Here is a 17586-nt window from a genome sequence, read left to right as displayed (position 1 = left end):
GCTTTAAAAATTATTAGGTTGGTGAAAAAGTAATTGCAGTTTTGCAATGTTGAAATTTGCCATTTGATACTGGAATACATTCTTAAATGTGGTTATGTCATACCTCACTTTAATGCACATTTTTTGCTTTATGTTTTTTGCTAATGAATTGTTACTTGCTGTATATTTTCTATGTATTGTAGACCATAGAAATGATGTTTGACAAAAAGCAAATTCGAGCAGTTTTCTAAACCAAATTCAAAATGGGTCATAAAGCAGCAGAGACAACTCTCAACATCAACAACACATTTAGCCCAGGAACTGCTAATGAATGTACAGTGCAGTGATGGTTCAAGAAGTTTTGCAAAGGAGACGAGAGCCTTGAAGATAAGCAGCACAGTGGCCAGCCATCAGAAGTTGACAATGACCAACTGAGAAGATCATCAAAGATTACCCTCTTACAACTACACAAGAAGTCGCCAAAGAACTCAATGTCAACCATTCTATGTTGTTTGGCATTTGAAGTAAACCAGAAAGGTGAAAAAGTTTGATAAGTGGGTGTCTCATGGGCTGACCACAAATAAAAAAAATTGTTGTTCTGAAGTGTTGTCTTATTCTATGCAACCTCAACAAACCATTTCCCAATTGGATTGTGACATGCAAACAAAAAGTGGATTTTATACAACAACTGGCAATGACCAACTCAGTGGTATGACTGAGAAGAAGCTCCAAAGCACTTCCCAAAGCCAAATTTGCACAAAAAAATGGGGTCATGGTCACTGTTTCATGATCTGCTCCCACTCTGATCCACTATAGCTTTTTGAATCCCAATAAAACCATGACATCTGAGAAGTATGCTCAGCAAATCGATGAGATGCACCAAAAACTACAATGTCTGCAGCCAGCATTGGTCAACAGAAAGGGCCCAATTCTTCTCCACAACAATACCCAAACACACATCACACAACCAATGCTTCCAAAGTTGAACAAGTTGGTCTACAAAGTTCTGCCTCATCTACCATATTCACCTGACCTCTCCCCAACTGAAGCATCTTGACAACTTTTTGCAGGGAAAATGCTTCCACAACCAGCAGGAGACAGAGAATGCTTTCCAAGAGTTTGTCGAATCCTGAAGCGCAGATTTTTACGCTACAGGAGTAAAAAAACTTATTTCTCATTGGCAAACGTGTGTTGATTGAAATGGCTCCTGTTTTGATTAATAAAGATGTGTCTGAGTCTAGTTGTAGTGATTTAAAATTCAGACTGAAACCATAATTACTTCGGTACCAATCTAATAAAAAGCAAGTGGAAAGGTCCAAAGAAAGAGAATTCAAGGCCAGGCACATCTCTGGGATTTTAGGGGGAAACAAAAAGAGGCCACTGAATTCCAGCACACTAGCTGAAAATACACAGGGCAAGGCAACTAAGAAAACCCCAAATCCACAGCACTGTTTTTTTCGAACCCCACTGTGCATAAAGCATTTTGTAAAGCCTCTGAAAACCCACTATTACTCCAATCTGTCCTAAATAAATATATTCATTAAAATGGGGTAAAAGTTCAAACCTCAAATTTCCTCAGAAGTGACCTGTACAAACTACAGACTTAAACACACAATGTTAGAGGAGAGAAGAGGAGTGGGTCTTTGACATTTAGGAAAATTACTGTTTTGCAATAAAACCTCACATTTAAAGTACTTGAAAAGACAAATGAGCAATTGGAAAGAATCAGCATCAATACTAAAGAGAATTAAGCCTAAATGTCCAAATCAAATACATGTTCACACAGCCCTCTGGAATAGCTACATCAGTTCACATGTTGGATGTATATACTACTGGACTCCACGGTGATGCTATCATGGCAACAGCTATAATAATGGCCTATAAGCAGTAATTCATGTAGTAGCTAAAGAGATGAGAGGTGGGACACAAACAAAAGTATTTTAGAGTTACAATAAAAGAAAAGCACATTGCACTTCCAGCTCAAGGGGAATGTTGAATCAAACTTCATTTTTAAAGCACCTTTGAGGCACAGTGTTGCACTTTTCAAGGGTGTTTAACAGACCACATGGACCAGTCAGTTTGTTCTTCACAGTAGGCTCCTATCACCAGATGCAGATAGAAGTATTGCTCCAAGTAGGCCAGTCTGTCTATAATACCAGATATTTATGAGTTTGTAAGAAGCCAAGGCTGCCTAAGAGATTTTCCAAAAGACCCTGGGTATGCAATCAGAAACTAAAGGTGGTATATAAATATATATATATAGCAAGGGACTCAGACCACAGCTGAATTTCTTTCATCTTTGGTAATCTTCCCATCAGATGGTGACTACCACAGATATTTCACTGTGAAATTCACATTTCTATTAATGAGACTGAAACAAAAGTATGGGCTGGTTGCCTTCTCCATCATGGTCTTTTTTTATCATAGATATGGCCATATACCAGAAAACAGAAAATGAAAAAAAAAAAAAAAAAGGCAAGAACAGCTAGAGTCCAGAAGGATGATAATGAACTAAACTAACACATACGATAATTTAGGGAAGACATGCTGGTCTTTTATCTTATTTGATCAGAACAGCTTAAACAAAGCTGGACTCCAAGCTGGTATTCAACTGTGGCTCTTTATTGAGGCAAATACACTACAAACCTACCCTAAATGCTACAATATTTAACTATAGGAATTACAGAAGCTTGAAAGGCAAGGAAGTGATACAGAGTCACAAAACCTTCTGCCATATTAGCTGATGATGGTACTCATTAGATAATAGTCTACATTTAACACTACTGATTTTTTTTTTTGCTAAAGGATAACTAAACTTCAGGAGGTATAGCGATTCAAAAACATCTTTTCCCTCCTTTTTGCCCTGAGGAGTAAAAAGTCAAGGCCATACGGCTTTAGGGAAGATATTCTAATAGTTTTGCCTGTGTCGGTCCTATCCGGAGGGTGCCAAGCCTGGTGGATGTGCCACGGCTTTCTTCCACTGGACACCTAGGGTTCTTAGCAGAGATGAGCTTGCAAAATGTAAATGGGTACGACGGTATAAAAGAACAACCAGAGTATGTCCTGGTGAGTAATTAGGATGGGGAAGGATTCTGAAACCATATCCTGGTGAAAAATTGAAAAATAAAAATGGGATTATTTGGCTAAATAAAGAGAGGATTGAGGATGATATCAAGGAAAGGGGAAGGAAATCACAAGTGTACCAATGGCCAGCCTGACAATACTATGAAGAGCTCCTAAAAAGCATGAGTTTCTTACTTTGTTCAACTATTGTATCCAAGAGGTGAATGCTGGTAACCTGAATACTAAAAATAGCACTGAAGTTCCAATTTCACTTTCTACTTCTGCCCCAACATCTCAAACTCTAAAGTTCAGAACAAAGTCTTAAATTCTATAAACTTCTCTTCAGTTGACTATCCACCTTAAATCCATTATCAAAAGATATGAATCTAGTGTTTCAGAAAACATTCATCACTCTAGGTAACACTAGAAGATCTGAAAGTCAATAAAAATTCCAAATGGAAGGGTCTTACTTGAAATGAGCCTTCAGGAGGGATGTCAGTATGAATATCTAGACAGTAATATCAAGGACCAGCTGTCGACTGGCTCACACACAGATTTCACAGACTTCCCTTCCAGCAGATCTAGCCAAGATGGCTGAGAGCAGACAACATACATCATTGTTATTTATTCAAGACACTTTTTACATGTTCATTTTACCATTATTTCAGGATAGTGTTCAACTCTTTGATTACATGACGAAGCTGAATTTTACCTTTGAAAGGAATGGAATAAACTCCCATCTATGTTCCCAGGTCCTTAGAAAATAGCTTGTCACTACATTGTTCTAAAGCCCTGAATGTCCTGGGGATAGACTCTTGGAAGTGTGAACTTGCTCCTGTCAGAGGTTCTTTGGCCTGTCACTTGACAATGAAATGAAGCAACCTTTTGAAGAAACAGCCATGTTGGCATGTGGACAGCATGCCTCTCCTATGTTTGTTGTGCTAGAATTAGATTGTTTAAAGAATGCATGGTTCACACAACAATATTGTTGGAGGAGCCTGTGACAAAATCCTTTGGAAATTATCTTTACAAATTTTTGATAAGCTTCAAGTGTAATTGATTTGTATTTTGAACTCAAGGACCCTGTAAAGGCTAATCTGTTTCAGTGAAGAGGCCCTTCTGTAGGGATTCCTCATGATATCCGCAAACAGCATAATTCAACAATATATCATCCAAGAAATTTCCCAAGTTTCTATCTTAAGAAAAAAAATAGTCTGGTAGTTCAGCAATGGAAGTTAAAATATAAACAACAAATACCCTCAGAAGACTGTTTAACATACAAACAAAATTTACATCTAGGAAGGAAGTAAGGATAAAAGAAAAGGATTGTCTTAGTAAGAATCATGTCTTCAATCCTAAGAAGTTCATTAGATGTCTCCGGTGAAAAATACTTACTATGACAAACTGTCAGCACCTTAGCATGCTTCTTATTAGAGACATTTATACTGTTTTCTGCAGCACAAAGTGAGAATCCTTCCCATAGCCACATCCTGGGAAGCAGCTTGACATATCAAACTCACAGCTAAGTTGAAACAACCATTTGAAATAAAAAGCCTCCAGAAATTCCAAGCAAAGACTACAGTCAATTTCTAACTAAAAATATTAGAGAAGACACCACACATCACTGGCCACTGTGGCCCAGCTTATTTACACAGAATTTAAGAGGAAAAGCGTTATATAAAATATAAATACATGTTTTTACATAAACATAAAAATATATATTTGTATTCTTTCTCCATATAGATGTATATATAATATATACAAAGTGTATGTGTATATATAAAATATATATAAGTAAAAGCAAGAACCTAAAGGATTTTAATAACAGTCTTCTATCGAGGCAGATAGTGAGAGCTTAAACCCTGCCCCAAATCACCAGAACACGAGATTAGGGATGTTCTTAAGAGACAAGTTAGCTAATATTATACCGCCTAGCTCCCTTTGATATAGAACCTCCTCATAATAATATGATGATGACAAAACCATCTCAGACTTCAGCTTCACAAATGCTTCCATATATACTTTTTTCTCAGTCTATCTTCTCAAAAAACAAAGCACACACTATTATCCACTTCACACATGAGGGACCTGAAGGTGTAAACACACAGTGACTTCTGCCCTGAGTGACGTCTCCAGGGCAGGAAGAGCTAAGATTCTCCTGACCTCCAAACCATGACTCCTTTCACAATGCTGTCTGTTCCCCAAGGTACAGTAGAAGTCTCAACAACAGAAGAGACGGGGGAAGGCACTCTTTCTCAATTTGATGGGACTTTAGAAACAGAAATTGAACTGAAGGAACCCCCATCATTAAATTCAGCCTTACCCACACCCACATCTTTTGGTCTCTTTTCTCAATTTCAGCTCAGATTCCCCTATCTTTTCTTTCTTTTTCTAGAGACACATTTGGAGATGAAACCATTCATAGCTGTCCATTCACAGACAATTTGTGGCAGCATAATTGACAATGAGTCTGCTGCAAAAAAAAAAAAAGAAAGAAAATGCTGCTTTAATAACCTTGGCCTAAAATACATTCTGTTGTATGCCTCAAAGGGTTTCAATAAAAAGTCAACCTGTAGAGACATATTTTCTTGGCTTAAACAACAATCCAAAGCATATAAATGTAGTCCAACTATAATGACATATTTATAGGCCAATAAAGCTTACACTGCAGCTTTCATACTTCACTTAAAGGAACTCTGTAAGAAGCAGTGTTATATAAAATAATTTGATTTTTTTTCAAACTTTAGCCCAAGGAATAAAAAAAATGCAAGTATGCTATGTTTAACTGATAGTGTTTATATTCCTTAGTTGCTAAAAGTTTCGTAAAATGAAATAATTCTTCATTTGACTAGTTCCAACTGCCATACCAAATATGGGTATCAGGTCCACTTTATTACAAACGCTAAGTACTGTAATTCTAAAGACAAAAATAAATAACTAGAGGCTTGTATAGTGAACGATTTAATCAACCCGATTCTTCTGGAAAAACAGGTTCCTGTGTTCATTATGCTTATGAATAATACATTCCTTAACCCTTCTATTTTAACATAGTTATTTTTTTCCCTCCTTTTTCTATAAACTTCAGTATGAAACTGTCTGAAAGAAGGTAAGATATTTCACTGAGTAAAGTCACAATTTGAATTGGTTTCATATTGAACTTTCTTTCTTTGAAAAGGACAAAGAAGGGGGAAAGGGACGAGTGTACTCGCACATCTCAGAAGTGTTTTTTTTAAGATTATTACTTTCCACACTATCTAGATCTGCAGTTTTAGTCATCATTTACGATCTTAAATAGGTTTTTTTTCTTTTAAAAAAGCAAACATGACATCCGCAAATATTGTCCTTGAAGGGCAAGGGGATTAAAAAAATGAAAGAGTAGTGATTTGATGATTTGAGTCAGAGCAGTTATTGGAAGTTGCCATTTGGGGCAGAGTTTCTCTTTGTGGAGTATTAATTTGTTGGCAGAAACACATTTGTGAGAACATTCTTTTTTCTTTTTTTTTCTTTTTTACTATTCAGAGAGACAGGAAGTGACAAACTGGGATTAAAGGGAACTTATTCTAACTAAACATTGAACAAGAGGAGTTCTTTAATTAGCTTTTATATGGTAAAATCCCTTCTTTAAGAGTCAACCAAATTATTTTGTTATTATTGATATTTTAATATTGCAAAATAGTTCAGTCAGAAAAATAACACACTGGAGTTTTACTTTATCCACGGGAAGGTGAGATCAGTCTATTCTTTCCTTACTTCTGCTAGACAAAAAGAGGGAGGGGGTCTTAAGTAATCTCAGAGTTCATCTTCTTTCTCTGGTAAGAACAATGAGGAGATGGAAGGGTTCTACAGAAGGAAAAACCTAATAAGTGTGTGAACTTCCATCCACAATGTGGTATTGGAAGTGGTTTCAGTGTGGCCAAGAGAAAGGGAGATAAGAAAACCACTGTGTAGAAAGAAAAGTGCAGACAACAAATATTTTGATGCTGCAGAGAAAGTAAGAGGTTGAAGAGAAAGTTGTTGGGACAGGAATGCACACAGCAAAGGACACCCCCAATCTCCCCAATATAATTCCTCACAATGTAAACTTGCAACCCTTAGATGAAGCAGATAATGGAAACTCATTACATTAAGGAAAGTTTTTGTTTCTCTTTCCACATTATTACAACACAGTGTGCATTCCAATTACAAAAGCTATTTGTCTCAAATTCCCCACAGTTCATACCAACTAAGTAGAATTTCAAGGCCCCAAATTCTATCCTTAAAGAGGTATTTTACATTAAAAAAAGAGAGAGAAAAATACACAGTGTTCCTTATTCTTCAGAGGGCTTTCCCAGTCAAATCTCCTGTTGCTTATTTTCCCTTCCTCTGCACTAATCATAGAACTGTTTCCCAAATGAGACCACCCCCCACCCCCCACCCCCCAAAAATCAGTCATCTAGAGATCCTTTTATCAGGTCACATTCCTTGGCCTTGCCTCAATCTTACTGAATGAAGAATCTGGGAAAACTGGCCTCAGCAATCAGTATTATTTAAAAAATTTCTCTAAGTGAGTCTAACGAACAACAAGATTTAAAAACCACTAAGTACTTTGAATATGCACTATAAACCAATTTCTTCTGGAATCAATTATTAAAAAGTTACATTATGGACATTTTTAGAATTCAGGAAGATCAAAACCTCTAAATGTCTTGATGAAATTAAGAAGTTGGGTTTCTTTTCATTCATTAATAAACTATCAATTTTAAATACAAAAACAGCTCTGCTATAAATACTCTTGTTTATATGTGTGACATCAAGCTTAACCATCTACACATCCTTTTGTCCCCCATGGGTTTCCTGTTTAGTTTTTTATTAGTAACAGTATATTTCATAACTTAAAAAAAAAAAAACAAACAAACAAAAGGAAGGTTTTAATGTTAAGAAAAACATAAGACAATAGCAATACAGTTTAGATCATATATTAGGCAAGTAGCACAACAGCTGTATTATTCAGCATTACCACATGTCAGAAGGCTAGTCACATGTGTTCATAAAATTGGCCTTGTAACAGCCTATATCAGAAAATCAGTTTAAAAAAAAAAAAAAAAGGAAAGAAAGAAAAGAAAGAAATTCTTTGGTTTTAAAATAAAAACCAATAGATTAATAATTTTCTCTAAATGTGCACATGACAACCGGGCCACCATGACCAAAATATTATTGTCTGACATCTAACAAAAGATGCCAAGAAACTGTTGATTATTAAACCCAAACTGCAAGAAAATATTAATGCTATTCCCAGAATACAGCATAGCTCATCACAAACCAGAATCACACAAAAGACAAGTCAGTTACCGGTGTTATTCAGTCTCATCATGCCAATTAAAATAGTCTAAGTTTGTTGTAGTAGTTAAAATCTAGGTTAAAAGAAAAAACAGGAAGTCGTCACATTAACGCATAAAATAGGGCTATGAAAATCAGCATTGTGCTAGAATGAAAGAAAAAGATGCCTTAATATGTTAAAAGTGAAGTTCCTCTTTGCCTAAAGAGGAAATAACTGGTCTAAATCAGAGGTCAACAACGTTGGTCTTGAGCAATGCTAGGAAAGTAAGTCAGTGAATGCTACCCGGGAGACACAAAAGAGAAAAAAACAGGAAAGGACACAAAAAATTCATTGGAGAAGACAGTGTTAAGAAAAAGCAACAGAATAAATTATAGAGCCCCTTCCATACACCAATATACACCTATCACTGGGTGTTACATCTCCCAGTGACCCTGAAAAGTTTCACACATTTTCCAGGCTTGGAGGTTAATTTGCCCAAGTCCACACAGCTAAGTAATCAACAGAGTCAGGATTCAAACACTAAACAGAATAATGACACTGAATCCCAAATTCTCCTTTAAAGCTGTAGTGGAATAGGGGAAGGAAGGAAAGAAAAAAACACATAGTTGATGGTGACCACTGAACACTAAAAATTCTTGGGGGACCTAGGCCAGGAGTTGCCAACCAGAGGTTCCCCTGCTATGACGTTGCTCCCTTGATCCACATTAAGTAATTCATCTGTCTTCTTCATTTTGCTTTCCTGACACAGTCCTAATAAATGTCATATTATCTACTCAGAACAAATATTTAAACTCTCCACTCATTCAATTTTGGGTACCTCAATTAAGACTTACGCTTTGACAGCAACTGAAAGTGAAAGTGAAAGTCGCTCAGTCGTGTCTGACTCTTTGCGACCCCAAGGACTGTATAGTCCATGGAATTCTCCAGGCCAGAATACTGGAGTGGGTAGCCTTCCCTTCTCCAGGGGATCTTCCCAACCCAGGGGTCGAACCCAGGTCTCCTGCATTGCGGGTGCATTCTTTACCAGCTGAGCCACAAGGGAAGCCCAAGAATACTGGAGTGGGTAGCCTATCCCTTCTTCAGTGGATCTTCTTGACCCAGGAATCCAACCGGGATCTCCTGCATTGCAGGCGGATTCTTTACCAACGAGCTATGAGGGAAGCTACTGGAAGCTGCTAAATGCCATGTGTTATATCATCCAGTTTCTAGCACAGGGCTCCATAAATAGAAGGTCTTGTGATCCAACAGGTACCATCCATTTCTTACACACCCAGTCATCTATCCATTCATATTCCCAGGTCCCTTTGAGATTAAAGAAATTACATATATATACATATGTATGTACACACACACACACACAAATATGAACGACAGGGTTTCCAGAAAAACCTACAATAAAAGAAGTGGTTACTGTATATGCCCACATGTTAGATTTAGAGATACAAATGATAATTACCAAGGTCAGCTTTTTCCTTGAGAACGTCTTTGAAGTTGAGTCCACTGTTCAAGGTTGACTGCCGGTACTTCAGCAGAGCTTCCTTCTGTCCATTCCTTCCCAGGGACTCCGTTTTCACTGACCCAGCTTGGAGACCACATCTCCACTTGGAGAAATCAGAATGTACCCACTTGACCAGGTCTTCAAGCTTCACAATCACCTTTTCGGAAACAGCAATGACTTCATCCTACAAGAGGTAGTTGGGAGAGAACAACAGTATTGGTGGTTCTGAAGTAAATAATACATTTTTCAATAAAGCCCATCTGAAATACCATTTGAGTAGTTTAATCTAATGTGAGCAGACAATGTGTTTTTTTTGGTGACAGAGGACCTTCAATAACTCACTTCATTTCAAAGGTTTTTCACTGCTTGTGGTCTAGCTAAGGAGTAATTTATAGGATTTTTTTTGTTATGTGCTTAGAAAATGTCCAAAAATTGGTCAGTAATTCTAATAGCTATTTTTAATGCTAGTTGCCAAAGCTCAGTCTCCCTTTTTGACCACTTGGGTGAAAGCTAATTTTTAGGTGCCATTAATTACAAAAGTAAAAAAGCGAGAAGTAGATGACTAATGGTTAGCCTGTCTCTATATAAATGGTCTAAGTAAATCTGGGATTCTTGGAACTCTGACTCACCCCCAAATTCCTATGTTTATGGTACATTTTCCCTTGGCTTATACACAAATATTGAATTTAACTTTTGTCCTAAAATTAAATAAAACTGTGATGTAATCCCAAAAGAAATACTTCATAAATGTTATGTGCTTCCCACTGAAAGAAACTTACACATTCTCAAGTTTCTTAAAAACTTTGTAAGTTGAGAAATGAACTGATTTTTTCTCTTAATACATATGGGGTAAGAGGCAAGAGGGCGGGTGAGGAGAGAGCCTTTGAATCTAAGAAAAGTAGTTGAAACTTAAGTTTCTCCTATGGATCATAAATTTGAATTTTAAGCATCTTCAATTGCTTCCAGGAAACAACCAACTTTTCTGATTCAGAATTAATCCAACAAGATATTTAATAGATATCTATTCATAGAGCAAAGGAGGGCCTCTCTTTCCCGAAGATTCTTTGGAAAAGGCTTAAGAAGATCTTCTCAGTGGGTTTAAAGTTAGATTATTTGAAGCATTTGACATTTCAACTTGAACTGACTTCTTTCATTTCTTTTACTTCACGTTTCTGAAGAAAGTTGAGCTGTGAAAACCCCTAAGCTTACAAAATCTTAGAAATATTTTTGACAAACAACAACAGGAAGATGTCTCTGAGCTATTAAACAAAGGGAATTCACAAGAGATTTTGGCTAATTTTTCTATAAAACATGACTCTTTCCTTCTTCTCTCCCACCTACACACACACACACACACACACACACACAGTACACACTACTCCAAAGCAAACAAAAGAGTGTTTATTAAGATAAGCTTCATACAGTAAAAAAGCCCTGGATTTGAAAACATTTAGTCTTTTTAAAATGTTTTAAGGTAGGATCTAAAATTTCACTTTTCCTCATCCAGTTCCAAGCTGCCTCTGAGAAGAGTTTGTTAGGTAGCAGCAAAATAACAAATCTCGATCAAAAATGAAAAGTAAAACTTTTGTAATGGAATCCTTTCCCTTATCATGATTAAATATGAACTTCCACTAAATAGGAGACAAAGTGGGAACTGTTTTTATCTTCTGCTCAAGAAAAAAAAAAAGTCAATACTTTATAAACAATGGGGCATATTACAAAGTACCATTTCAATGGATGATTTCACTCAGACTCACTACACCATCCTCTTGAAATAAAAGATCTGTAGTTGTCACGCATTTTATAGCTATTACATGGTGATTATTAAATGCCAGAATAAAAATTCAGGCTGGGTATTGTTTCAAAGCATATGGGAACAGCTTCTGGAAAGGGCAAACCAGAAATCAAGTTTAGACTATACTGGAAAATAATTAAGTATCATGGTATATAAGGCTCAACATTAGCAAAAATGGAATTTGGCAACAGTTTTACCAAATATGGTTCCCTAGAAGAGACAAGTCTGGAGATGAGTGTTATTTTCAAATAGCTCTAACTATGATCAAATGATTATCATTTCAATTACCAGTTGCTTCAGATCTTTTCCAAGAAATGGCATGACTAGCTCTGGCTGGCTTCCAACACCCGCCAAACAAATCGTTTATTAACCAAGAGAAAATACAATCCTTATGATGTCATTGATGAATAAACCCATCTTTCAAGATCCAGTCTATAGATTTAGTCTTCCTTCCTCTTTCTCTCTGAAACAGGCTTTCTGAGTACTATGTATATACACAATACATAAAAATAAATGCAGGAATTCAAATAAACACATATTAGCCATAAACCCAAGTTTGGATTAATTGTGAAACCACCAGTATGTCTCACTGTGGATTCAGAGAAACTAGCCCTACAACATTGTCAAATGCCAGGATTTAGAAGGAGATCTGATAAGCGGAGGAGGTGGGAGAAACTAAACAACCCAAAAGAGCAAAACAGCCAACACATATACAGAAAGCGTCTCAGGAAACATTACTCTGTATACACAATGGCACAAATCACATGTTTGTATTTACTATTCTGTGCCAGTGCTGACTGAAGTTCCTAATACCATTCTTGGGCAAGTCTCTATGTCTAAGAAAAGAATTTCAATAAGCTCATCTAATGATTACATTAGCTCTCTGCAAACCAAAAATTAGCACTAGATAAGTATTGCTGACTTACTCTCATAAACATAAAGAAATACACTATTATTCTATTAACACACCTTAGCTCTTTTAACCCAGAACCGAATCAATATTTATATAGACTGAGCTGGGACACTTTCTAAGTTCATATCCCCTTTCATCATTGCTTTAAGCTGCCTATTTCTGTCATTTGGATTTTGTTTCTCCAACTGTGTAGTAACAGCATACTCAATCACAGATTCCTCTAAGTCAAAGGAGATCATCTGGTCATATATCAGCCAGCTCATGTGTGTGGCTGGCCTCTCCAAGTGTTGTACAAATTGAGAAATTTTACACAAAGTCTCCAGATTTCTAACTCCTCTTATAAAATAAAATAAAGTGATATCTGAAAAAAAATAACCCAGAAAACCCCTCTCAAAACAGAAAAGTTGAAACTGAGTAAGAGCTGCTTTCTTTAGATGGAATGCAAGCCGTCTCGTTTGCCACTGACCCCACCACTCCCTGTCAACTTACATTCAGCCCACCGTTTCCATACCTGCCTGGCCCCTTGGACAGGCACCCATCATTTAAACTTCCATGCCCTAATTTATCCCACCTCCTTCACTTCAGTGTTGAGGACAGTAAGACTCAGTGACATGTCCTACTGTCAACTGCAGGTGGAAGCTGGACAAGAATCCAAGTTTCCTATCTGCCAACACGGCATTCATCCTGGACTCTGGAGCCAGATTACCTGGGTTCAAATCCCAGCCCTGTAATTTACTCCCTGTGGAACACTGGGCAACTTTAACTTTCTTGTGCTTCCATTTTTAAAACACACATTTTTTAAAATTTTAAAGTTTAGTAATACTGTCTATCTCTGATGGTAATGGTGAGGATTAAATTTGTCAACATAAATGAAGTGGTATGTCACATCATTGTCCTTGTTTCTCTGAATTAGTGTTTTCCAAATAGTACCACGCAGAGATGAGTTTAGATGGCTCATGGATAAATCTTTTAAAATTCAATATAACTTACTCATTGCATATTTATTCTTGTAGTAACTTTCCACTTATGGGGAAGTGGTACTGCGCTTCCCATTTAGGGGAGATATAGAAAGTTTCTTTTTAAAAAACTTTGTTTTAAAAAATGGGTTAGTTTGAACAAAAGCATTAAATAAACATAGAAAATATGGGTATGGCAAAAAAAAGTCTTGATGCTATGAAAATAAAATTTGGAACACTACATTATATATCAGTGGCTCTCAAAGTATGGTCCAGGAGCCCTGGGGAATCCCCAAGACTATTTCAGGTGGTCCATAGAGTCAAAACAATGATCATAATAATACTAAGAAATTATTTGCTTTTTTCACTCTTATTCTCTTTCAAGTGTCTAGTGGGGTTTTCCAGTGACTATATGACAGATGGTATGGCAAAAGAGTGAATACAGAAGGAGATATGAGAATACAGCTGTCTCTGTTAAGCTCAATGGTAAAGAAATTTACAAAAATGTAAAACAATGCCACTGTTTATACTAATTTTTTTGTTTTTGAAAATATGGTTAATTTTCATAAAAATGTGTTACATTTACATAATGGGTTTACATTGCCATTTTCATTTTATTTTTAAAATCAACTTACAGTAAAACTTCCTTTTTTGGTGTACAGTTCTTTGTACACATGGCAACTACTGATCTTGCTTGGTATGGTTTTCTCTTCTGCAAAATGTCATATAAATTAAATCATACAGTGTGAAATCTTTTAAGACTGCTTATATTTCACTCAGCATAATGCCTTTGAGAGCCACCAGGCTGCTGCCGGTATCAACAGCTTGTTCCTTTTTTTCTGCTGAGTAGTACCCCATGGTATGGATGTGTTCCGTTGAGGAACACTGGGTTGTTTCCAACTTTGGTGATTACAAATAGAGTTGCTATAAATATTCATGTACAAGTTTTCGTGTGAACATGCATTTTCAGTTCTCTTGAATAAATACCTAGGAGGGGGACAGTTGAGTCATATTGTAAGTATATATTTCATTTTGCAGAAGCTGCCCAACTGTTTTCCAGAGTGGCTGTACCATTTTGCATTCCCACAAACAATGTATGAGAGTTCAAGTTGTCCCCTGTCCTTACCAGCTCTTGATACTATTACTGTTAATTAACTTATTATTGCCATTTTAATATGTATGTAGAGGTTTCTCATCATGTTTTTAATTTTCATTTCCCTAATGGCTGATGATGTTGAACATCTTTTCAGGTGCTAATTTGCCATCCGTATATCCTTTCTGGTGAAATGTGTATTTAAGTCTTTAGCCCATTTTAAACATTGGGTTGTTTATTTTCATATTGTTGAGTTTTGAGAGTTCTTGTACCCTCGTGATATGTCTTTTATTAGACATAGGGTTTGAAAATATTTTCTCCTATTCTGTAGCTTGTCTTTTCATTCTTTATCAGTGTGCTTAACAAAAAGTTTTATACTTTGATCAAGTCCAATTGATCATTTTTTAATTTTATGCATTGTAGTTTTACTTTTATACCTATGAATTCTTTTGCCTGATTTCTGGTCATGAAGAATTTCTCCTTTGTCTTCATAGTTTTATAGTTTTACATTTACAAATATAATCCATTTTGGGTTTTTTTTCCCATTTGTTTTTATTAGTTGGAGGCTAATTACTTAACAATATTGTAGTGGTTTTTGTCATACATTGACATGAATCAGCCATGGATTTACATGTATTCCCCATCCCGATCCCCCCTCCCACCTCTCTCTCCACCCGATTCCTCTAGGTCTTCCCAGTGCACCAGGCCTGTTTTGATTTAATTTTTTGTGAAGTGTGAGTCAGCTTGACAATCAGTTTTTGCATATAAATGTCACATTACTTTTATTTTTAAATAAATTGAGCATTTAAAATTATTTTAAGATTTAATTGCTAATACCAGTAGATATAATCCACATAAACCAAAGCACCTCTGTGGTCCTAAATAATCTGAGCATAAAGGGTCTTGAGTTTAAAAACTTTCAAAACCACTATATCACTAACCAAGGCTATTCTTAACTTTTATATACAATGGAATATTACTCATCTATTAAAAAGAATGCATTTTAGTCAGTTCTTATGAGGTAGATGAAACTGGAGCCTATTATACAGAGTGAAGTAAGTCAGAAAGAAAAACACCAATACAGTATTAACAAATATATATGGAATTTAGAAAGATGGTAATGATGACCCTGTATGCAAGACAGCAAAAGAGACACAGATGTAAAGAACAGACTTTTGGACTCTGTGGGAGAAGGTGAGGGTGGGATGATGACAGAATAGCATTGAAACATGTATATTACCATATGTGAAATAGAACACCAGTCCAAGTTTCATGCATGAAACAGGGCACTCAAAGCTGGTGCACTGGGACAACTGTGAGGGATGAGATGGGAGGGAGGTGGGAGGGGGGGTTGGGACAGGGGGACACATGTACACATGTGTATAGGGAACCCAAATTTTTTAATACTGAGCAATAAGTATGTCTGCCCTTTATTTCGGAGAAGGCAATAGCACCCCATCCAGTACTCTTGCCTGGAAAATCCCATGAATGGAGGAGCTTGGTAGGCTGCAGTCCATGGGGTCACTAAGAGTTGAACACGACTGAGTGACTTCACTTTCACTTTTCACTTTCATGCACTGGAGAAAGAAATGGCAACCCACTCCAGTGTTCTTGCCTGGAGAATCCCAGGGACCGAGGAGCCTGGTGGACTGCCGTCTATGGGGTCACACAGAATTGGACACAACTGAAGCGATTTAGCAGCAGCAGCAGCAGCCCTTTGTTTTAGAGGAAGACACAAGCTCCATCTTCCAAGGCTGTTCACGACATAAACTTTCTTGAAAAGATAGTTGGAACAAAGGCAGTCAGTAGTTCTGCTCACAAGATGTGCAGATACTCAATGGACCCATGAAGAACACCTACCCAACAACTATTCAATTTCTCTCCTCCCTCATTCTATTTCCCTACAGGGAAAATGTAGGAAAGCATATATCCTTAGGTTTCTTCTGGGTCCAGTCTTCTTTCTCTGTGTATCACTCCCTGAAGAAATCATTCTCCATGGAGATTCCAATGTTAATCTCTAAACCCATGACTACACTCTATAGATTGGTTCCAACTAGTTGGTTTAAACCTTCGTCCAGACTCCAGTCCTTTGTTCAGTCCTCAGTTTAGATGTCTCAAGAGTCAACTCAAGTTCAGCGGAACTGCACCACCCATTTGGCTTATATGTAAGAAAAGAGCTTAGTTGACACAAGAATTTAATATTCCCCACTGTGGTTAACTTTTTGCCTGTATCTATTCTTCCTTTCTTCTTTAATAAGAGATTGCTAATTTGCTGGGCACAGAATAAAGACATCATTTCCCTGCTCCCCTTACAGCCAGATGCAGCCACCTGACCAAGTTTTGACCAATTGGATGTGATCATCAGTAATGTGAACAACTTCTGGATCAGGCCCTCAAAGGGGATGGATATGCCTTTGGATCATACAAATGGAAGCAAATCTCTGAGGCGAAAAAAGATAGAGGCAGTCAAGTCTCAAAGATTTCATGGAGCAGAGTCACCACATTAACCCTGAACCACTTACCCACAGGCTGTGACATGAGAGATTTTGAACTCCCAGGTTATTTAAACAACTTTAATTCTGGGCCTCTGTTAGCACAGCTAAGCCTATATATATATGTGTGTGTGTACATATAAATAAAAAATATATATATATATATATTTTTTTATGTGAACAGAACCTTCCCTATAGCACCATGTGGTACCCAATAACAGACCTTCGCTGAGGAAAGCCATATTCAGCTATGTTAATAGAGCCCAAAGGACAATAAACACATTAGTGTATTATGTGGGGGTTGGCAGGGAGAAGGGGCGGTTAAACGGGGAGAATAGGAAAACATGGCTTATTCACCTTAATCATCCTCAAACATCCTGTGTTTTTAAAATGTTCTTTGTAGAGCAGTTGAAATGTGATAAATGTCAGGAACACAAAACACATTAATAGGTGATGTTAGCTAAAAAAAATTGTGAAACC

At 36.8% G+C, this 17586-nt stretch overlaps 1 protein-coding gene across 2 annotated transcripts in view; it reads right to left on the bottom strand.

Annotated features, from left to right (window-relative positions):
• Positions 1–17586, bottom strand: part of ARID5B (AT-rich interaction domain 5B) — a 188401-nt gene that overhangs the window by 146209 nt on the left and 24606 nt on the right. For both annotated transcript variants that reach the window (XM_043926466.1, XM_043926467.1), the window contains one exon: positions 9816–10041. In XM_043926466.1, coding sequence (XP_043782401.1) covers positions 9816–10041 — 226 coding nt within the window. The remainder of the gene's footprint in view (positions 1–9815; positions 10042–17586) is intronic.

The sequence above is a fragment of the Cervus elaphus genome, chromosome 15 (assembly GCF_910594005.1).
Source record: "Cervus elaphus chromosome 15, mCerEla1.1, whole genome shotgun sequence".
In the NCBI taxonomy this organism is placed as follows: Eukaryota; Metazoa; Chordata; class Mammalia; order Artiodactyla; family Cervidae; genus Cervus; species Cervus elaphus.
This window is presented reverse-complemented; position numbering and strand designations above follow the sequence as displayed.